Source organism: Lonchura striata, chromosome 8, assembly GCF_046129695.1.
Source record: "Lonchura striata isolate bLonStr1 chromosome 8, bLonStr1.mat, whole genome shotgun sequence".
Taxonomy (NCBI): Eukaryota; Metazoa; Chordata; class Aves; order Passeriformes; family Estrildidae; genus Lonchura; species Lonchura striata.
Genome location: NC_134610.1, coordinates 15,794,448 through 15,816,753, shown reverse-complemented (window position 1 = coordinate 15,816,753; position 22,306 = coordinate 15,794,448). Strand labels below are relative to the sequence as shown.

Genomic DNA, 22,306 nt, shown 5'->3' with positions numbered 1-22,306 from the left:
TTAGCTCCTCACATGCAGGGCTTGGTGGGACACTCTCCATAAATGAGAACATCCCAGGGACAAGGCAGCATGGGTGGTGGAGCAGAAGAAGGGATGACAGCAGGCCTGAGAACCCCAGGCATCAAGGGGCAGCCCTGGGTCTCTTCCCCTGGGTTCAAGGAGCTGCCCCCATCCTCTGGAGCAGGACTTTGGCCCAGTGGATGCACAAGAGCTGGACACGCTGAGCTCTGCACTGGCTGGGGGTGGGATTGGTGTTCAATAAACCAGAGAGGTGCTGTGACCTGTGTCTTCTCCTGTCTGAAGGGAGCTGGTAAGAGGGGGAATCACTCAGCAAATCCTCTCCCATCTGAGCCAGAACACCTTCAGGGCTGGGGTGGGAAGGATGTGGCCATTGTCTGCATCATCTGTTCTCCAGGCATCACCTCTGGTTCTTACAATCCCCAAGAGATGGGACAGGGCTGGAAACCTCTGCATTACTTGAGACTCCCCTTCAGGAAAGCCGCATATGCTGTTCTCAGGCTCCCAGGCTTGCAACAGGGATCACATTGGCTGTGCAGGGGCAACTCCCCAGCCCATGGAAGGAGTGGTCAGCCCCCACCTCCTCTCCCTTCATGCCCCAGACCACAGCAGTTCCCAAATCTGGGGGCTCCATACTGCCCCTTCTGCATCCCTCCAGGGTCTGGTCACTCTCACAGCTTTGGTGGCATCTGCTCCGATGCATCCCTACGGCCCTAATCAGCTTAAGGGAGTGGGATCTGGTATCCTCTGGTCCTCTGGGGAGGGCTCAGGCTGTGAAGTGGGAGGGCCTGATGCTGCTGGCAGAGAACTCATGAGAGCAAAAGGGACTGGGCGGTAGGCTGTCCCTACCTCCAGGGTTTCCAAGTGTTGCACAGACTGGTTCCCAGGAACGGCAGGAGATGAAGTGAGGGGGAAAAGGAGTAGTTACCCCCACGCAACCAGCACCAAGATAGGCTGGAGACATCCCCTGCCCTCAGGTTTCACTTTGCAAGGACAAAATGGGGGAAATGGCCACAACTGGCTCCCTCAGAGACGGGCAGAGGGCTGTGCCCTTGCCGGAGGAGCCTGCTTTGGGGCTTAGGTAACTGCGTGACGCAGGGCAGGACACGGATTAAGGGATGTGGGTCACTAGCAGCTCCTCCCTTCCCCCCCTTCCCGTCCCTCTGCCAGGGTCTGCACCAGGGAAGCCCAGGTGAGTCCGCCCCCCGCCTCACGCCCGACCTTGCAGCCCGGATCCCTGATGGATGGGAGGCGGGACACTGCAGGGAAAAGGAGGATTTCCCTTTTCGGGAGGGGAAGGGCCGCCGCACACACCCCGTGCAACAGGCGGCAGCTGCGCCTCGCTGCGCCCTGCTCGGAGCTCAGCTGGCACGGGCCCATCCTCTGTGCCCTGCACAGCGCCCAGAGCGGGCACCAGCGCTGCCCTGCCCGCCGACAGCCGGGAAGGAAGCGGGGCGACACCCGTGCGGGGCCGCACCAGAGATGCTCTCGCCTGCCTGAGGATGCAGCCGGCGTCACCATGGCAACTCGGGATGCTCCCGTGCCCAGGCCCCGCTGCGAGCCACCTCCCCTCACATGCTGAGCTTATCGGAGGGCTGAGCAGAGCACCACCTTCACCCAACCCAGCCTCCCCCCTCCCCAGAGCCCTGTCTGACCCAATCCACCAGCACTGCTGCTTTCTGCAGGTTTCTTCAGTCACCAAAATCACCGTCTCGGAGCAGACTGCAGCAAAATCCTGCCAATGGGCAAGCGGGGCCGGGCTCAGCACAGCTCACCGTGGAACACCATCCCCGGCCCTGAGCAGGGTGCCCAGCCCGGGGACAGATGGGGGAGCACCGTGTCTGGCTGTGGGGTGCACCAGCTGCTGGGAGCCTCTTTTGTGTGGCTGACAGCTGCACTCAGTGCACCTGTGGGTTCCAACCTACCTGTGGGGAGTCCTTGGGTGCCCTGTGTAGGGTGAAATGGGGAACACAGTCCCAAAGGGCTTCAGCCTGTGCTGGGAAGACTGAGGGAGCAGAGCACATGGCCGAGCAGCTTCCTCTGCTGCCCTGTGATTAAAGGAAGAAGGATATTTTTTCCTACTAAAAAAAAAAAAAACAAAAAAAAACCAAAAACAAAAACAAAAACAAACAAATAAAAACCCAAACAAACAAACAAACAAAAAAACCAACAAATGTATCTTTGTATCTGGCTTTACTCAGCTGGCAAGAGGGCTGCCCTGACCTCTTGCCAGCATGATAGGGGGACCACTCCAACTCCTCCAAAATCTTCCAGCCCCTCTGTAGGGCATCAGATGGGGAATGGATTAGTTCCTCTCCTATTTCAGTGAAGTCATGTTGCCACTTTCTTCATTTCTCATGCTGGGAAGAGCCTTTGCAGTACAGCCAGGCCATGTCTGCCCTGGGGGACACAGTCTGCCTCCCTGCCCACTCCTGCACCCTCTCCAGCTCTCCTAATTCCCACCTACTTCCTTCTCTCCTCGTCCCAGCTGCACTGGCTCCTCAGCCCCCTACACCCAAGCTGCTGACTCACATCCTCTCTCCAGACACCACCTTCTTTTGGCCTGGCTCCCTGCAAAGTGCTTTGTGACTGAGTGTGGCTCAGCCAGAGCCTGCAGGTGCAGGCAGTCAGGCTCCAAAACCCCATGTGAAGTCCCTACAAGAAAGCAACGGTGATGTTTCCACAAGATGCTTTCTCCCTTGGCAATGTGCTGAGGGCTGGGGCTGTACTGCCACCAAAAACCCAAACCTTATCCCTGCTGCCACCACCTCTCTGGTGTGCCCATCAGGGGTGGCCAGGGAGAGTGTCCTGGTGCTGCTGCTGCCCAGTTGTACACTGAGACCTTGGTGTGGACTTTGCTGAGGGCATGAGCTGAGTAGCAGGAGGGCTGGATTAATGCACTAATTCCAGATTATGCTCTAATGCAGGCCTCCTGATGAGGGAGCAGTCCCTGTTCCAGCCCAGGGGACACTCACTCCCTGGGCCAGACTCCCCACATCTGCCCTGGTCACAGCTTGGTTCTGCCTGGCTGTGCCCTAAGGAGCTAAGTCCTCAGAAGTGATGAAGGACTGTGAGACAGGCAGGGGACACTGCACAGGGAAACCTCCACACTCAGCTCTCAGTGAGCTGGAGGTAATGGCCCAGACTATGCAGCCCTGGCCTCTGCCTTGCCAGCTCTGTGGCAGAAGGATTAACCAAGCAGGGCTCCAAGGTAGCCAGTTCCCCTTCCTCACCTGCCCCAGCTTCCTGGCACTGAGCTCTTCCCAGTCTGTGCTCCTCACTTCCAAACACATCAGCCAGGCAAGGCCACAGGCCACGTTTTGGCTACAGTGGATGTTTGCCATCCCACCTCTCTCAGTCCCATGCCTTCCACTGGGCCACCCTAGGCACATGCAGAGCTCTTGCAGCCTTCCACCCAACCTGGATGTGTCTTCCATCAGATGAGACCCTGTGGCAGCATCCTGCGCTTCCCTGAGTACAAATACCTCATCAGTGAGTTTAGTCTGGGACCCTCTGACCCTCTCTCTGCCATTTGCTGCCATCTCCCTGGGTCATTTTGCCCACGTGCTCCCCCACAGGCACCCCGTTAGCAGCTGTGACTGAAGTGCCACGGAGCAGAAACCTGCACCCACAAGCCATCCCCATTTCAACACAGTAGCAGCAGCCCAAGGCTGCAGTGGAGCCAGCGTTTGAGTGGCTCCCACAGCGGCAGAAGAGACCTCCCACTCCCCTCTGCCTCAGGAACAGCATCCATCATCCTTGCAGGCAAACGAGGAAAGGCTTGTGCAGAAAGCTGGGCCAAGGCAGGTCCTTCAGCAGCCAAGCAGGTGTTGGGTCTGCATCATCCAGAACATTTTCCTCCCATGGAGCATCTCCAAGTTATTCTGGGGGATGGTGACAACTCTTAATAGTAAAACCACGGCTCCCCTGCTGTTTGTCTGACATGGAAGAGGCATGGCTTGCCAGGCTGGCTGCTCCAGCTGCCTATTAGCTCTCCCTGCCCCAGTGCTGTGGCCAGCTCATCCAGCCCATGGAGTTTGCTCCACAGACAGAGCAGTCAGGCAAGGAAAGTCCCATTTAGCTTTTTCCATGACTCCAGGTAGAAACTCCCTTATTCACATGTGACTATTCATCCCTGGGATCCACTGCCACTTAGGGTTCTTCTAAGAGCCCCATGCACCTTTAGGAAGGAAGATAAGGTGCTTTGGCCTGAGAAGAGACTTCCCTGGGGCAGGAGGGGCTGAACCCACCGCGGGCTGCAGTGCCCACCTCTGCTGCTGCAGTGTGGAGCAGATGGGGCACCCACTGTGAGGCATGGAAAGGAGATGTGCTGCTGCTGGAGGAATTTCAGACTAGGAAAGTACCGGGATCTCTCACCTGGATCTCTGTGGCGATTGATCACTGATTTGGCCCTGTTGCTCTACCTCCAAGTCCCAAACCCGATGTGAATCTGCCCATCCCTACAACCCCAGACACCCTGTGGCTGGCAGCACAGCGGGCTGTCTCAGTTCCTCACCGCTCCTCAGGGAGCGCTGCAGGGATCACCACTTTGGACACAAGCTCTATCCATTCCCCTTGCTGCTGTCCAATAGCTGGCTCCTGAGGCCAGACCATCAGTCATGCAGCAGCACAGGAGTCTGGCATGTCAAAGCACGGTTTTAAAAAGGCAAAAACCAAGCTTCCTAGCCTGAGATTCTCCCCCTCAGTACCCAGCCCTACTTGTGTTCTCTCACATGTCTCCTTTGCCCTGGGGAGAGCAGAAGCTCCCAGACAAGGTAAGATTAGTGCTACCCCTGCCTTGCTCCCCCCAGCAGCGCTACAAGGTCCTCTGGGGTAGGGAAAACCAGACATGCCTCCCTCCCTGCCTCCCTCCAGTAAGACTCTGGCTGAGCCAACGATGTATATTTAAATGCATGGGAGCATCTAAGCTCTTCTCTCATTCCTTGACATTTCCAGAGACTCCAAGCTGTCTTCAATTACCAGTCTGCAATTAGCTCTTCCTAAATCCCCCAGTGAGGCCTAGGACTCTTAATCAATGAAATACAAGGGAGGAGGGGAAAGACAAGGCCTCAATGCAGCTGGAAGCAACTTAAAAGGCTGGGGCTTGAAGCTGGAATAACCCTGTGAGTGTCTCTAAGGAGATCTGTAGGGTGGGAAAATCCTCCAGTGCTGGGAGGTTGTTCAGCTCTGGGAGGAGACTCCATAAAGCCCTACAGCAGGGAATAGAAATCACTGGACAAACACCACAGCTCAGGGTGGAAATAGCTGGTACTAATGGCTCAGGTGTCACCCTGTGGTGCAGACCACCTTGCTGTATTCATCTCACTGTGCCTCAGTTTCCCTTGCTCTAAAACACTGGTACAGGAGAGTCAGGGCTCTCCTAGCAGCCCTATAGGAGGTATAAGGCTCCAATTCCACCAGTTTAAGCCAAAGTTACCCTTCCCATGACAAGATGGGGATATGACCAAATCTGGGGCGGGTTGGGAATGCCTTGTGGCCCAGACACTTGCTACAAGGTCACATGAATGTCAATCTAAAGGCACAGACAAGAGCATCCATTAGGAGAGGGAGGACAGGAGCAGCATCGGTCTTGTTGTGTTTACACAGCCACGGAAAAGCCTCGCCCAGTGCCCTGCCAGGTCAGCCCCCGTCACAGGGACATCTGTGCTGTCTTCCTGGCAGCTCAGCTTTGCCTGAATGAGCCAGATTGGGCCTAATTAACAGCTCTGCTGATGCACACAAAGGTAGAGAGAATCCAGCTTACCCTCCATGACCTGCAGAGCCAGCACAGCTCTTCCCAGCAGAGGGGAGCCCAAATGCCTGGCTCAGAGGGGCTGTGAAGCACTGGATGCAGACCCCAGCCAGCGAGCATGTGCGGCAGCTTCTGCTAAAGGAGTCCTGGAAAATTCAGCACCCTGAAGCGTAGCAACCAGTTTTAAAAAAGGCAAAGCTTTCTCATGCTCCACCCCTCTCCCTGGAGGTCTGCAGAAGCACAGGGCTGGTAACAGGGAAAGCAGCACAGCTCCCACAGCCTGCTGCTGCCAACAGAAAAAGGGAGCCCAGCCCTGCAGAGCAGAGGTGGGGAGGAGTGAGGTGAGGGAGGGCATAGCTTCAGGAAAAAGAAAACTAAAATAGAAAAAAAAAATGGAGGTGGCATAAACTGTGGCATCCTGTTTAAATTCAGTGTGGCAGACAGGCATCAGGAATTTCCATCTGGAATGGAGGAGGCCAGGAGAACTCACAAGGGTCCAGGAGACACTCAGGTGGACCAGGACTGGCCTTGGGCACAAAGAGGGCTGAAAATTTGACCCCAAACTCACACCAGGGAGTGAAACCCCCTTTGGGAAGCAGGGCCCCCTGTCCCTCTTGGGGAGGAGTGGGTCATGACCAGGAGCTTGGGGTGTTATCCCAATTGCCCTTGCACCCCACAGCCCAGCAAGTCCAGGAGCCACTGCCAGGCCCATCCAGGCCACCTCTTTATTCTCCAGTGAAGCAAAGCAAGAGGAGAGGAGACACCCCCCCCCCCCCATAGCAGGCCCCCTGCGCTTGGACACCCTAGGCCACCTCTGGCACAGACCCCTCTTCCCGCAGCAAGCCAAGGAGAGGGAGGCATCACCCCCTGTTTCGGGGGGCACACGGGAGGGATTTACCCGAGGGGAGGGGCTGGGCGCCCCCCCAGCGGCTCGAACAAAGGGGTATGCGGGCGGCTCCCGCGGGGTGAGGGGCAGAGTCGCCCATGCTGGGGGAGGGGGCCCATATACCACACGTGGGCGGGGGGGAGGAAGGCGTCGCCCACAGAAGCCCCCCCAGCCGTGCCCGCAATCCCCGCCTTTGTCTGCTCCGGCGCGGCAGCTCCAGCACCACGGACAGCGCCGGGAGCGCTGCGGAGGCGCGGGACCCGCACCGTTCACATGCACCCTCTGCCTGGGCCGCCCGCCACACCCCAAAATCCCCCCACAGCCCTCCTGCCCCCGGCCCCCACACCCCTTTTTTCACCCTTTTTTTCTAGGGAAAGCACATCCAGGAGCCTCCGCTCCTCCGCAGCCTCCCCCTCCCCCGCTTCGCGAGGGTGGGAGCGGCACCACTCCCCCTCCCCGGTCTTCGCCGCCGCCTCGGTGTTCCGGAGCGCAGCCCCCAGCTGAGGTCGGAGGCGGGGGAGGAGGGCAGCCGGATCCGGAGCAGGGAGGGTCCAAGCAGCGTCTCCGTGGAACTGACGGCCGGGGAAGGGGGAAGGCGAGGAGGATGCGGGGGCAGGGGGGGGAATCCGACAGTCCTTCGCCTCCCCCGCCCCTCGGTGCGCGGCCCCTTCCGCCCCCGGCGCCGGGGGCCTGGTACCTCCCTAACGGTCCAGGCTGATCGTCCAGTGCTTGGACCCGTCTCCGCCCTCGCCCTCGCTCTTGAGGTCCTGGAAGAGTTGCGTGAAGTAGTGCGGGTCCGCGTTGATTCGCAGCATCTTGGCGCTGAGGCGCTGGATGATGCCCAGGCAGCGCTCCCAGAAGCGCCCCTTGTCTCCCTCCACCAGGAAGGGCTTGAGCGGGTAGGAGATCTCGTTGCCCATGTAGGAGTAGGCGAGATAGAGACAGGTGAGGAAGGAGGCCTGCAGCTCCGCCTGGCTCCCGATGTCTTCGCCCCGCAGCGCTTCCCGGCACAGCAGGTAGACGAACACCAGGTTGGCCGGGGTGATGAAGCCCTGGTCCTGCCAGCCCTGCAGCAGCAGCGAGCGGTCCACGCTGCGAAACCATGAGATGAGTTCGCCGGGGCTCAGCTCCTTCAGGCGGTAGCAGCGGCGGCACACGAAGTCCCCCAAGCAGCGCAGCAGCTCGCCGGTGGACGCCTGCACCACCACGCGGCGCGGAGATCCCGGGGGGCGGCTGCCGGCCGGCGGCGGTGGCGGCGGCGGCTTTCCCCCTCCGGAGCCCGGGTGCAGCTCCTGCGGCGCCGAGGGCACTGTGGGCACCGGCACGGCCAGCGGGCCCTGCTTGGCACCGTCGGCCGGCCCCACCACCGACTTGCGCAAGTTCTCGCGGTTGCGCTGCACCACCAGCGGGTCGGGCTGGCCCGGGGCCACCCCCGGGGCCCCGCCGCCGGGCTTCGGCGTCACCTTCTTGGTGCTTTTCTTCTTCTTGGCCGAGGCGGCCACCAGCCGCTTCCAGGTTAGCGCCGAGATGAGCACGCCGGGGCGCTTCAGCCGGCTCTCGCCCTTGCCCGGCACCCTTCCCGGCGCCTTCTCGGCCAGCAGCCCCCCGCCGCCGCCGCCCTTGCCCGAGGAGGCGGCGGGGGAGAGGGAGAGCACCGTGCCCATGCTAACGCCGAGCGGGACGGGCGTGCGGGGGCCGGGGCGCCGGCACCGCCCATATGAGGCCGGGAACTGCGGGGGAGGCGGCCCGCACCGGGGCCGCGGTGCCCGAAGATGCTCCGCCGCGCCCGCTCTGGGCTCCGCGCCCGCCGCTGCAGCCAGCCGGGCCCCGCCGCTCCCCGCCTCCCCGCCGACAGCCAATCGCCGCCGCACGGGCCCCCGGTGCGCCCGCCCCTCGCCGGTGGGCGGCGAGGGGGGAGAGCGCGGCGCGGCTGTGCCCGGCGGCCGCCGCCCCGGCGTGACCTTCACCCATGGGGGGCTCGTTCGGCGCGCCCGCCAGCGCGGACGGGCTGGGACCCGCGATGCTGTCACTGACCCCCAGCCCTTTGTCTGGGGGTGAGACCAGAGGACAGGGGACATGGGAAGGGTCTAGGGAGGGCTTCCGAACTCAGCTGTGTCTGCCAAGTCCTGCTCTGTTTTCTTACCTACAAGGGGAGGGATGAACCTTCCCAGACCAGCACAGCCCCCTGGCCCAGCGGTGCTCGGGGTACACGGTGGGGAAGAATCCTTTGAAAACGCTAGAGGAAAGGCTGAGGAGGCGTGAGGATCAATAACGGTTGCTCAGAGGGAAGCTGGAGAAGGCTTGGGGTGGGTGCAAGGCTGGCTGTGACTTGGCAGCCAATATGAAAGGTTTAGGCTTGGTGGCTGAGCCTCATCTCTCCTGAGAACCAGCCCAGCCCTAGGCATGGCCACACAGGGAGTCAGAAGGTGCCACGGGCGAGCACTCACATGGCCCACTGTGCAAGCATGGGGTCCTTCACCCACCCTGCCTCTTCCTGCTCAGCTGTGGAAGGAAGATTTACCACCAGGCTGACAGTCACCAGCATCAGGCAGCAGTCAGCGACCTCAGAGAAACGGGATGAGACCACCTCCATGTTCCCAAGGCAAGACCAGCCATCTCTGCTGCCCAAAGCTCCCAAACCCATAGGGAAGGAGGGGGGGAAGAGATGCTGCATTTCTACATCTTTGCAAATGGTGTGCGATAAACCAGCCACGTGCATGAGCATGGCTGCTGCTTCTCCCCCTATGGATCAGAGCATGCCATCGATGTTGCTGCCTCTCTGCTCCGTGCAGGAAGATTCCCCTTGTATTTCTCATGAGCTGCATTCTATGATGGGTGCCAAGCATCCATTAAGAACAAAACATCCCAATTGCAGGGACTGCTCCCACAAGCGAAGCACTGGGAGAGGCAGCTGGAAAAGGTTTCAAGGGGAATATCTCAAGGATGAATTTTGATACAGCATTTTATGTATGAAATGAACACATGTCATTGCCAGGATGTAGCTGCTGCAGGATGGATCCAGGCTAACAGACGGTAATGAATTATCAGCTGGGAGGAGCTAAACCAGCCCACCCTCTCCCTCCCCACTTCCTCCTGCACTGCTGATGCTGGAGGTGTTTGCAAAGAAAGCGCAGACTCAGAGCCATGTTTCAGGCTTCTAGACTGGCCTCCCGATGCTCCGGGCTGACTTGCCCCTCTGGGGGCAGTGGAGAGGCTATGCCCTCTGGCCATGGCAGGGAAGTAGAGCAAAGTTTCATTCCCACATATCCTGCACTGTGGCCAGCCGCCATCCCTGCAGTGGCATCTGCAAAGAACAGGCACATGTACACACAGACACTCACAGGCAGAGGTTTGCTTTGGGAGTGGCCAGAACCAAAGTGGATCTGGGCCAGCATTACTTACTCAAGGCCAGCTTAGGCTGGGCTAAAGTAACCATAAGGATTTGGTAAAGGGTTATAAATACAGAGGAAAAAAATCAGGACAAGGTTCCTGATGACAATTAAGTCAGCACCTTTAGATATACATAGCTGGTTTCAACCTAGCCAAGAAGATGGGGGAGCCCTGGGGGGGTATCAGAAGGAGCATGTTGTCTTTGCTCTCTTTGCATGCTTAAGGATTTTCTGGTGTGCACATGTGGTCTCATCAGAAACCCAGAGCTGAATTTTTCAGGTGAGGAAGCAGAGACCTTTCTGCATACTCTTGTTCCTGTTGAAGTAAAATTGCTCTCAGATCACTTCACACGAAGCCTGCCCCACATTGTGTGAGCTCTCCCAAACTGGCTTCCCAGAACTCATTCATAAGCTTTTTCTTATTTGGCAGTGATGAGCTGGACTGCACAGCAGAGGCCAGAGAATTCCCCAGCCCTGGCCGGACTTGTGGCTGCACCACTCTGCTCGGTGTGCGTGCACCTCCCGCCACTCCCAGGAGGAGACACTTGGCTGAAGCCTCTTTAAAAATCCAGCTCAGGGCTGTTTAGTGATGCAGCTCGAGGCCTCAGCTATGAGCAGCAGAAAGCTCCAGGGCATTATTCCCTTCTTGCTTGCAGCTTGAGTCCTGCTGCGGCAGCAGCTCTGGGGTAGAGGAGGTCAGCAGGCCCCTAGTCCTTCTCCAAGACAGCATTGCTGACAGCGGCAAGAGCTTCCTGCAAGCACTATGGAATTTCCCAAGCCCCACAAGAACAGCAGGATGTTCCTTATGTGGGTAAAGAAGCAGCTTTGCAGCTTACATGGGAGGCAGCTGCACTTCCATGTGAAAGAGGAGGATCTTTTCCCCACCCTTTAGTTTTATTCTTCAGGCTCAAGCCCTGAGGCTGGCAGGCAATGCTGTAGCACAAGCTACATCCCTGAGACCATCTCTTCTTGGCCTCTTTTTGGTCAGCTGGTAGGGAAAGGCATAAAGCAGGAGGGAAAGGCAGCATTTCCCTTCCCCAAGGAATTTGGAGTCCCACTCCAGGCAGCAGGAATGACATGCCCTCAGATGAAAGGGAGGAATGAGGTAGATCTTCAGGCACAGTCTCAAAGCTCTCAGACTTCTGCCCTTGGCTAAATCTTCAGCTATTGGTGGGGTGGATTTGTGGGGACACTGTTGGCATACACAGATCCTGTGTGGCTAAGGGTCACTCTAGCAGGGCAACACATATTTCAGTGACCTGCTAGCACCAACAAAGGGATGCTTTCTTGTCCAAGACCCTAATCTAGGCTATGTAAAGGGGTACCCCTGTCCTGAATCAAGGGTGTTCCAGACGGGAAGATGAAGCACTCTGGTTCCCAACACAGCTGACTGGGCTCTAGAGATGGAGACAGATGGGAAGACAGCAGCACCAGGGGAGAGAAGCTGGTGTAAAACTAGTCCTGTAGGTAGTACTGTAAAAAGTATTTGAGTGAGCTAGCCCTGGGCTGCAGGATCCACACAGCTCCCTGCGGGTGCCTGGCAGTCCCTCACTGCTTCACCTGACCTGAGGCTCCCAGCACACAGAGCTGTGCAGCTCTGTCTGCCTGGCTCAGGTGGAAATGGGGGGGGCAGCTCAGGCCTTGGCTAGGCTCATGCCAACTGTCACATCTTCTCCAAACTGTCTCTGGCATGATGTTCCCATGCTGGAGCTCTGGCTCAGAAATACAAAAACTCTCAACCTGGGGCAGGACAGGTCTTCCAGCAGCCCCATGACATAAAAGGCATTTTGGAGGGTCCAGGGCCCCCTAGTCAGCTTCCAGGCTACTGAGCCATTGGAGAGTGGCTTGTGATGGGTCCTGGCTTAAAGCAGTTGGCACGTCCCCCTGCCTGCTCCAGAATAATGAATGAGCATGTGTTTGCTGGCTGGCTAGAGCTGTTCTTTAATAGCTCACTTGCTGTGCCGTGGTCTGTCTGTACTGGCAAAGGCAGGCAGGGAAAGGACTGTCTCCCTGGCAGCAGCTGCCCAGCCAGCTCCTGCCCTGCCTTACCCATGGAGACGGAGCTCAGCCTCAGTACATCTCTCGGTGAGCAGGTCTGACAGCCCTGATGCTCCCCCTCCCCAGGCTGCACAGCAGACAGCTTCCAGCAGAAGTCCTGCCTGTGTTGGTGGCCCTGGGGCTGGGAAGCCTCAGAGGACCTGGCTGGCAGGATGTCTGCAGTGCCCAGGGAGGAAAGCTGGCTTGTGCTGCTGGGTGCCCCAGCCCAAGCAGCTCTCCCTTTTCCATTCCTGTTTACCTTCCAGCTGTCTCCTGTCCCAGCCCTCAAGGGCAGGGGGCTACAGCTGTGGGCCCACCAAAGCTTACCCTGCAATACCTGCTTGGTGTGGCTCAGGGCAGGGAGCAGTGCCTACCTATGGTGGCTGGAGTAGCTTGTGCAGCCCCTGCTCCACAGTCGGCCCTGGATTCACACAGTACAGTGAAGCAGAGCACAGTCAGGTTGAGCAGCCCTGTTGCAGCCCCTGGAGAGAAGCTATTTTTGTCCTGCCATTTGCTGAACGGTGGTGATGGGAATGGCTCAGAGAGCTGGAGAAATGCAGCTTCTCTGCGTGGAAAACATGCAAGGCAGAGGCGGGCTTGAATCCACATGAAAACACGTCTCTGCTTCCTAATCTATGGGCAGAGAGACGGGTCCTAGCACTGGGCTGCTGGTGGTAGAGCAAGGCGGTCCTTGCTGACACAGAGGTGAGGATTGATGCCACCAAGGGGATGCTTCCAACCTACATCCCTCACAGGACTGCCGCCACTAAAGCCCTTAGGGAAGAACCTCTAAGCGCTGAGTGGAACAGGAAGGAATAACTGGGAAGTACCAAGTATCGCCACGGGCTGCTTAAATGCCTGCCAGCACACCTGTAAGGTCTTGTGGCAGGAGAAAATCCACACAGCCGCAGGGTGATAGAGGTAGATGAAGGGCTGATTATCCTCCCTGCAGCCACTTCAGGCTCCGTCGGGCGGTTCCTTGCCAGCCCGGCACGGGGAGGCGGCGGTGGTCTCTGCGCTGGAGCCCCCGGAGGGGCGAGGCGGGGGCGGGCGAGCCGGGCGCGGGGGCGGCTCCGGGGGGCTCGGGGGCGGCCGGGCCGGGGCTGCGCTGCCCTCTCGCGGCAGCCGCCCCCGCAGCGCGCTCGGCTCCCCCGCAGCTCCGGGATGTGTCTCCAGCGGCCGTGTGCCCAGCCCGCCCCCGTAATTCCCTGCCTCTCCCCGCCCCTCCGCTCTGGGGATACCGCATGGCTGTCAGGGCCACCGGCATAGCTGTGGGAACATCGCACGGCTCTGAGGGAAAGCCTCTGGTTGTCCACTTGGTGACTGTGATTCCTTCTTGCCTTCTGTCACCTGCACAGACCCAGCAGCTCCCAGTTGGCCAGAAGCTCGGAGCATCTCTGGAGCCTCCTGGCAGTGAAACGGCTGGAGTGAAGGGGCTCAGGACTGTGCTGGCATGGAAGGGATGCCGCAGGATGCTGTGTGGGTGGAGAATCCTGGACGAAGAGGCCAAAGGGGAGCACGAGGCAACAAAAGCATCAGTGCAAGTGTCCTCCTTGGCAGTCAGTAAAGATTTATCCAGGATGATGTAGATGCTGGTTGTTGAGCCCAGCACCCCTGGTTTCCAGGTGAGAGCTGTTCCCACATCTCCCTGGCTGGCAGGAGCTGAACAATCCAGTCCCTCGGGACTGCTTCATCTGGAGGGCAGGCAGCTGCCTTTCTTTAAGCTGTCCTGCAGGCACGTGGGACGCTCAGTACGCCAAGGGCAGGTTGTAGGGGCACAGCTGGCTCTGCATCAGCTCTCCTGGTGCTCCCTGCCCCGGCTGTGTGCATGTGCATGTGCAGCTGCATACTTGCAGCAGCAAGTGCATCCACAGGTCAGTGCTGCCTCAGCATTCCGAAGTGCTGGGAAGGGGCTGCATCCCCTGGCTCTGTTTCCCAATGGTGGCTGGGAAGGCAGAGCCATAAGCTCCGGCTCTTGGCTTGCCTTGTCTGCGTTGGCGGCCAAAGGCCTGGCGACACTTGGGGGGCTGGCTGTCCACCAGGTGGAGCTGCACCCCACGGTTTGATGCTCCTGGGGTGGCCCTGGGCCAGACCTGGTCTCCTGCTTCTTTTCCCGGCAAGGAAAGACCCTGGCTTTCCCTAGCCCTCCAGGTAATGTACATGCGAAGGACAAGCATGATGTCATGTACATATGCTCTGGTGACAAGTGGTGACCCTCATTAGCCCCACGTGCCCAGCAGTAATTGACTGCTTGCAATGGATAGACAGTGGAGATTGACAGTCTTTTGGAAGCCTTCTCCCCAGCAGCACCACAAGGAGATTGTCCTCAGTGGTGTTCTGGCCTCACATTTTTCCAGGGCTTGGGGCTAACTGCATTCACTACAGAGAGGATGGAACGAGTCCCAGCTCCTGCCAAGCTCTTCATGTAAAGTGGTTCTTGCCCATTTTAGTTGTGTGTGGGTTCCCAAGGATCCCCTGACCCTCTGGAGCTGCTGCTGGCCATGCCATCAACTCTGCTGTGACCAGTGATGGAGAATTCCAGGTTGTGTGCCCTGTGGCCCTGTGCTCGAGGTGTATCTGCTCAAGCACTGCAGCCCTGTGAGATCAAAAGGACCATGAGGACCTCTGAGAGAAGAGCCCGCATTTGCCAGTCCTCAGCAGACCTGCACCAAGGATTGGCAGCTGAGATCCAGCTGCCTTAGCTTTGAGGGGTTCAGGGGTAATTGTTTCTGTGATGATACCATGATAACTCCCAAAGATAGTCTGACACCCACCAGACTCCTGTGACAGCCCCAGACATGCCTCATGAAGCTGGGACCTGAAAGATCCCCTGGTCAAGCAATCCACCACCTTCCACATGCAATCCACCATACCTTCTTTGCTCCCCTAATGCCTGCCAGACCCATGAAAGGGTCCCATCACCGACTGCCCCTCATCTTTCCATGGCACCCCAGTGTAAGGCTGGGAAGGCAGAGTGCTGGAGAAGGTCTGTCTGCCCTCGGTCATGGCCAGACTGGGGGCCTGGAGGAGAGTCTGCTCCTTGCCTGGTGGGATGCTGTCAAGCCTGGTCTGCGGTGGAAGCGAGGGAGGCAGCTGTACAGGAAATAATCATGGCTTGTTCCAAGATTAAATCACTGGCGGGAGTGCGAGAGAGGATAAAAGGAGCCGTCTGTCGTTAGAGGGAATATTAACCCGGCAGCGGGTCGGGAGGGGGGAGAATTTTATTCCTTCCACTTGCTGGCTGCCAGGCCCGCTGTGCACACAGGGCTCAGCACTGACAGCATCTCTCAGCACGACGTGTGCCCTCCCTCCCCAGCTCAGCCCACACCATGGGCCCTTCCCCCTCCCCCCCCCGCCCCGCTCCAGGAACGTAAGCTTCTTTGAGCAGGGGCAGAAGAAAGATTTTCAGAGAAGTTGGGAAACTGAGGCAGAATCGTGTGGTATGTCAGACACCACATGGAGGCACTGAACCACCCTGTCCCTCTGAACATTGCTGTTTGCCCTGCCCAGGCCAGGTCTTCTCCCAGTTCCTGTGGATGAGCTCAGCATGGCACAAAAGGTTCTTGTTTGGTCTGGCCCTTATCAGGAACCTGCCTCGAGGCCCTTCGGCATGGGAGCTGGGCTGGAGCTGGAGCAGGTGAGGCCAAGGAGCAAGGGACAGGACAGAGGGAAAACAAGAGACCAGCTGCAAAGGGGTGAGCTGGCAGGAGATAAGATAGAGGGAGAAATGCAAAATATGATGGGTGGCAGGTGGGAGGAAACGTGGGAAACTACCGGGCACCTTGGCCAGCTGGGAGACACACTTAACAGATCAGACCCTTTGGGGGTGCCAGCGAGCCGTGGTGGCAAGCTCCCAGCCCTGCTCATGTCTCCTCGCCCTTGGGCTGAGACCTGATTTCAGGTTTGTGAGTAGCTGAGATGGGACCCCAAGACACCTGGTGAGCCTGAGCAGCTCCAGGGCTGTGGGGGGACTGAGCATGGCCCTGGAGAGCTGTCACAGCCCTGCTGCTGGTGTTGCTGCAGGGAGGCAAGCCACATTCTCTGGGCCAGACCAGGGCTGCATCTTACAGGCTCTCCTGTGCCAGGATAAACAGCCCCATGGGTTTCAGGGTTTGCAGCAAGTGGTTGATGAAATCCTGTGGCCCTGTGCTTAGGACTTCCTTCCCTTTGAAGGAAGAGTCCTGGCAAGTTCCCAAGCAAGAAGGTCCCAGCTCCTTCCCCCTCATCTTTCTTTCTCCTCACAGTCCATTCTCTCTCCAGCTGAGGCCTGGGCTGAGATAAGAAGATGAGCTATCCTTGGCTGCCTGGTGCATCCTGGTGCTACCCCACTGAGTCAAGCCCTTGCTTCCATGCAGGTTGAAGCCCTCAGTGTTCAGCCTTCCCACATGTGGAAGCCTGGCTGTGTGCAAACTACTTGAGCCTGGTCTGATTTTGCCTCACCAGCTTCCTTTATTAGCCTGCTCCCGCTCTGGGGGGAGGCCAGTGCTGTCGGGAGCAGCCAAGGCAGCCATTCCCCCCACCACCACAGCAGAAACAATCAGCATGCACAGCTGCCTCCTCAGCATCCACGGTCAGTGCTGGCAGTGCCAATGGGTACTTGCTGCTGGCTGCTGCCCATCTCTTGGGCTCCAGATTTAGCCATACCTGCTGAGGGCAGGCTCCCATGGCACCGGGCTGAGATCTGCAGGGGTGTGCACATATGTCCTCCAGCACCCCCCAGTAGCTCCCATCCCTTGTACCCTGGACAGAGAGCCTGCAGTGGGTGGAAACCCTGTGAGCCCATCCAGAGATCCCCGCGGGTTCGCACCCGGGGCAGGTTTGGCCCTGCTGCACACAAACCCAGCGAGCAGCCGTTGCCAAGACGCTGCAATTTCCAGGCCGACATCAAAAAGCAGCTGGGGATTGGCTCCCACACGCTCCCACACAGCACATCCTCTCTGCTTTATGAGTGATGTTTTACAACATAAGTGCTGCTATATTAAGCCACGCATCTAACTGGAAAAACAGGAGACGGAGAAGCAAGAGCAGCTACCTCAGTGGCCACAGATGCTTTAACTGTGTGAGTCCTCCTCCTGCTCGGGTTCTTGCCTACCTCTATCCCCCTGCCCGGCCTTATGCAGGCAAGAGGCAGGCATGGGCACCTTCCGCCATACAGCTCATCTTTGGGCTTCATATGGGGTGTTTTCCTAACTGCTGAACACCCCATCCCCCAGCTCTGCTACAAGGTGGGCAGGAACAGCAAAACGGGGACAGTCCCCATCTTCTGGGGCAAAACTGCAGGCTGCCAGAGACTTCAGCTGGCACCTTCCAGTTCCTAAGCAAAGGCTGTGTGTTTGGGGAAGGCCAGCCCTTCTCACTGCCAGGCAGGTGGAAGGAGAAGGGGATCTCTTTCCTGGTGGCTCCAGGAGGGGCTGCTCTCTGCCCACAGCTGCATGAGCACCTCTGTAGCATCCCTGCACCCAGAGGGCCGGGGAACTGCCCAGTTCTCCCTGTGGCCCTGAGAAGCAGGGGGAAGCAAAGGAGTTGGGCCCATACTCCCTAGATAGGCCCTGCTTTTATTCCTTACATCTCCCCAGGTAAGGATTGGCCCAGAAAGCCTAGGTTTTCAACAGCTCACATCACTGGCCCCTGACCTGCACCCCATCCCTCGTCCATGGGAGTGGGCATAAATAGTACGGATGTGCTGTGCTGTGCTCTACCTGGGGACAGTGGAGGGAGCAGTCCTTGGCAAGCCAGGACCCTTGCAAGAGAGCAGTAGAGTTGATTTATGCTCCTGACATTTCTCTCCCGGTCAGGCAGAGCTTTTAATAAAGAATGAGTGATTTATGGCTTCTTTTAAGTGGGAAGGAATGTTACCTAAGGCAGTCTGCCCCCAACACCCCTGCCTCTCTGTCTCACTGAAACCCTAGCATCTGGGCTTGCAAGAGGGGAGCAGCCACTGTCTCTGCTCCTGTCCTCTCCTAAAGTCTTCCCCACAGCCATGGTAGCCCCAGCATCCCACCCAGTTCCTGTCAGCAGCACCCCTGGCCCTGCCTAGGGATGCCCTGGCACGCTGCAGGGAATGGTGCTGTATCCCCTCCGAACACCCCAGCCCTCGGCAGTGGGGCAATGTGCAGCCCACAGACCACCTCACACACAGCAGTGATTCAAGGAAAGCTGCTGTCCTGAGACCCCTCTGAAAGGAACCCTGTGGTGGCTGGCCTGGGGACAGGATGGCGGCTCCACAGCAGTTGTCATGGTTACTGGATATTAATGGATGCAGGCATGACTGCTTCCCAGGGATGAGCAGCTCCAGAAGGAAAGGGCTGCCCTTAACCTGCCCAGCTGCAGCCCTTCCATGGGGGCTTGGCCGTGCAGCCCCACCATGCCAATCCCCAATTGCTCCAGACCCTGCACCAGTGCTGGCCTAAGCCAGCTCCAAACCCGGAGATGGCAGCAGCTTGCAACTGCAGGAGCTTCTTGGAGTCTGAAATTATTCTGGGGTTTTCCAGGACAGGAAGGAAAAGGATGTCTCCCCTTTCCTCCCAGACCTGCTACCTAGGGACAGCTGGAGAAAGCCATAGGGCTCGGTGGTCAGCAGGAGCAGCGATATGGCAGAGCTGCAGCCAGCCCCTTTGTCCTCTGGAAAGGGCTAATGAGTGAGGACAGGGGATAAGAGCTGGGGCGGAGGGAGCATCACCCAGCCTAAAGCTGCCCCAAGAGCCTCCCAGCTGCTAATGAAGATAAAGTGCCCAGTTCCTTTTCTTCTCCCAGTGAAATCTGATGGCTAAGGGGGAAAAAATGCTTTCAAGTGTATTCATCTATAACTCGGCCTGGGAGGCAGGGATTCCAGCAGGAGCGGCGGCCATCTGAGACACTGATCTCACACTTCACACACGTGCACACACACATGCATGTGCAAACAGCCCTCACGCAGGGCGTGTGAAATGCCCGCAGAGCACACGCACGCAGACATCAAAAGCCTGTCTTCCTCTGCATCAAAACTGCAGCCGTAGGTGAAGGCAGGTGTTGAGAAAAACACCCCCTGCCCACGCCAAGCACCCGCATCAGGCTGCCAGATCCCACACATGCCCCAAAATGCAGATGGTAAATGCAGCGCAAAAACAGGCACACGGCGTGCCAGGGGCATCTGCCCAGCACACACACGCACATGTGAGCACACACACACATGTGAGCACACACACACTCACACGTGCATATACACACAGACATGTGAGCACAAACACGTGCACACACATACATGAGCACACACACAGACACACATGAGCACACACACACATGCATGTACACACACACACACGTGTGTGTGTGTGCATCCTCACCCCCTCAGGCTCAGCAAGTGTACAAATGCAGCTGGTATTGTGTGACCATGATGGCAGAGGGCAAGTGATGCCTGAAAAGACCCAGGGGTCTTTTGGAGTCCTTTGGAGTCACTCTAGTGTTTCACTGAATGTGTGAATAAATCTTGTTGCTATTGATGTATGTGGGAGACAGGTTTGGGGTGAAATGGGTTGAGGCTCTCCGGTGTCATGGATGGATGTTGTCCCACCAACAGATTCTGTCCCTAGCCTTCCCCTTCCTGTAGTCCCACAGTCCAGCCATGGAAACGCTCCCTAATGTTCATCCTAACCCCAACTGCACAATGCCTGCAGAAAAGAATCACACTTCTTGTCCCTGGCCTAGGAAATCCTGTGCCCGGAGACCCCTATAAATGCCTAGAGCAGACATGTCAGGGGCAATGTGGCTGCATTTCCAAAGTATCCTTTCCCAATCTCTCTGGGAAGGATTCTCTACAGCCCTATGCTAAGTTAAACAAACTCGGGAATTCTCTCTGCCCCTGGGGACTTCTGTCATGGACCAGCCCTCCTTCAGGCTGTGAAATGCATCCTGCAAATGGACAGCCTGTGTGCCAGATCCTGCTGGGATTGTCCCTGACCCAGGCTAACTCCTAAACCATGAGCAAAAATTGTCTGGATCACTGCAAGCTGGCCCAAGACAAAATCATAAAAGGACAGTGCTAAAAATTCCCATAGGGACAATCGCAGTGCTGTGGCTGCGACTGTTTGTTTTACCAGTGCTGACATAACCAGAGATTCCCACTCCTTTCCTCTGCAGACTTGGAATTAAGTGGCCTGTTTACAGAGAGACAGCAAGGGAATAGAAGGTATGTGGAGGGGGGAGCAGCTTCTCCTCAATATATCTGGCAGCTAATGTACCCCAGACCCAGCAGAGACCCTCCAGGCATCAAAGCATGTGATTGTAGCTCCTCAGAAAAGTAGAGGTGCTGCAGAGAGTCTGAATCTGGCCCTGCTGACATGCTTCTTAGCATCACGCAGGGCGCCATGGCTGGCCAGACCTCACTGGTTTGTTGCAATCAACTGCTGCATGAGCTGGGCATGAAGGCTGGGAAGAAGTGCCTCCCAAGTCTGGGGCAGGGCACAGGGGAGCATGGGTGCTGCTGGCAGCTGCATCACCACTCGCTAGGGCTGGCTTGGGCAGGTACACCACTATCCCACAGCTCCAGCTGCTGCCGGCAGCTCCTTTGTGCCTCCCAGCTCCTGGTTATTAGTTCAGATGGATCTACTTGGCTGGGGCTGGGGGAGGTAAAAGCTGGAAGGATAACTGCATATACACTTCAAGTGAATAATGGGAAAGGGGTAGAGAGGGACCAAGCTCAGCGAGAAAGTAAGAAAGGTATGGCAAGGAAGGCTGGGAGTGGCACGGGGGCAAGAGCTGAGAGTGAGGCATCGGGGGACTGGGGCCAGAAAACAACACCCGGTGAGAGATGAGAGGGGCAGAAAGAGCGAAATCAGCCCCTGCCGAAGCTGCCGGCGCCCGTGGCCGGTGTCTGTCCGGTCGCGGCAGCCCCGCACGGCTGAGCCCCGCCGAGCTGCCCGCACAGCTCAGCAGAGGGCAGTGGATGCACACGCACCTGCCGGCACACCTGCGCTGCGCCCGCAGCGCCGCGCACCCCTGGCCCGGGACGCGGCAGCGCGGACCAGCTCCCGGTGCTCCCGGCGCTGCTGGCGGCTGGAGGAACGGCCTGGCACCCCTTGGGGGACAAACGGGTCTGCAAGGACTGGCAGGAGAGGTCTGCAGGGACTGGCAACATTTCTGTGGGGCAGCCAGCGAGAGTCTCTGCTTGCATGACCCAGCCCGTGCCGTTTTCACGGCAGCAAATCAAAGTCCTGGGCAGCAAGGATGTGGCCATAAAGGCAGTCCCGAGGGTGGGAGGGGCAGGGGAAGCTTCCACATGAAACTGCAGACTGTTAAACTGGAACCCCTCCTCTCTTGCTCTGCAGAAGGGTATGAAGAAATGTCTGCATGAGTGTGGGCAGCCTCCTGGGGCAGAGATCCCTGTCAGAGTATAAAGGGGTACCCCCTATAGCTGTATGAGCAGAGGTCCTTACAGTTATACCAGGAAGAGCCCTATAACCATATAAGCAAGACCGCTCTAGTGGTCTGAGGCATATGACAGACAACCCCAGGATTCCTCCACCTGTGGGAGAGTCCCCTGTGCCAGCCCATCCCTGTGGGAGACAAAGCATTATCCCCTCCCACTGCATCCCAGCCTCTGCCAGTATTTCTGGTCTCACTGTCTTGGTGATGCCTGGCCCAATTGGGCTGGAAGAGAGAGAGGGCAGGCCTGGCAGCTGTAGAACATTCAGGCCAGATGTGGAAGGCACACTTTACAGCAGCAAGCCATGAGGAGGCTGCTGAGCTGAAGGCCTGTACTTAGCCAGCTGCGACATGGCAAGGGAAGAAAGGACATTCCTCCCTTAGGAACAGTTAGCGTCATCCCCTCATTATTAGGAGGGAAGCCACAGAGAGGGTGTTCCCAGACCCCAACCCCACCACTCCTCTTCAGGCCAGGGTGGCCCCATGAAGGGTGGTGGAGGGAGTAGGGGTCTTGTGGAATGCTGCCTTTGCCATCAGATCCCCAAGTCTGTGTCACTCTCAGCCTCTTGGTTTGCTGGAAGTGTAGGAGATATCCTGGCCTGGATTCAGCCAAATCAGCACTTTGGGTTGAGCCCAGCTGTCACTGAGCCCATGGCTGAGCATGCCAGAGCCTCACCAGATGCTGGAGTATGTATGCCTTTGCTGGCCATCCACTTGTGGCTTTCCTGGGTCATGGGGAAGCCAGCAGCAGCACTGGCTGAAAGAGATTCCCAGCCCATCCTGACAGAGGCTGTTGCCTGCCTTGCCAGGAGAGGCATGCTTTGA

General features: G+C 57.9%; 1 protein-coding gene across 1 annotated transcript; it reads right to left on the bottom strand.

Moving 5' to 3' along the window:
* Positions 1 to 7,008: 7,008 nt before the first annotated feature.
* On the bottom strand, positions 7,009 to 8,433 carry CDK5R2 (cyclin dependent kinase 5 regulatory subunit 2). The gene has a single exon (XM_021526325.3). The coding sequence runs from the start codon at positions 8,318 to 8,320 to the stop codon at positions 7,358 to 7,360; it is 963 nt and encodes a 320-aa protein (XP_021382000.1). The 5' UTR covers positions 8,321 to 8,433; the 3' UTR covers positions 7,009 to 7,357.
* Positions 8,434 to 22,306: the final 13,873 nt, after the last annotated feature.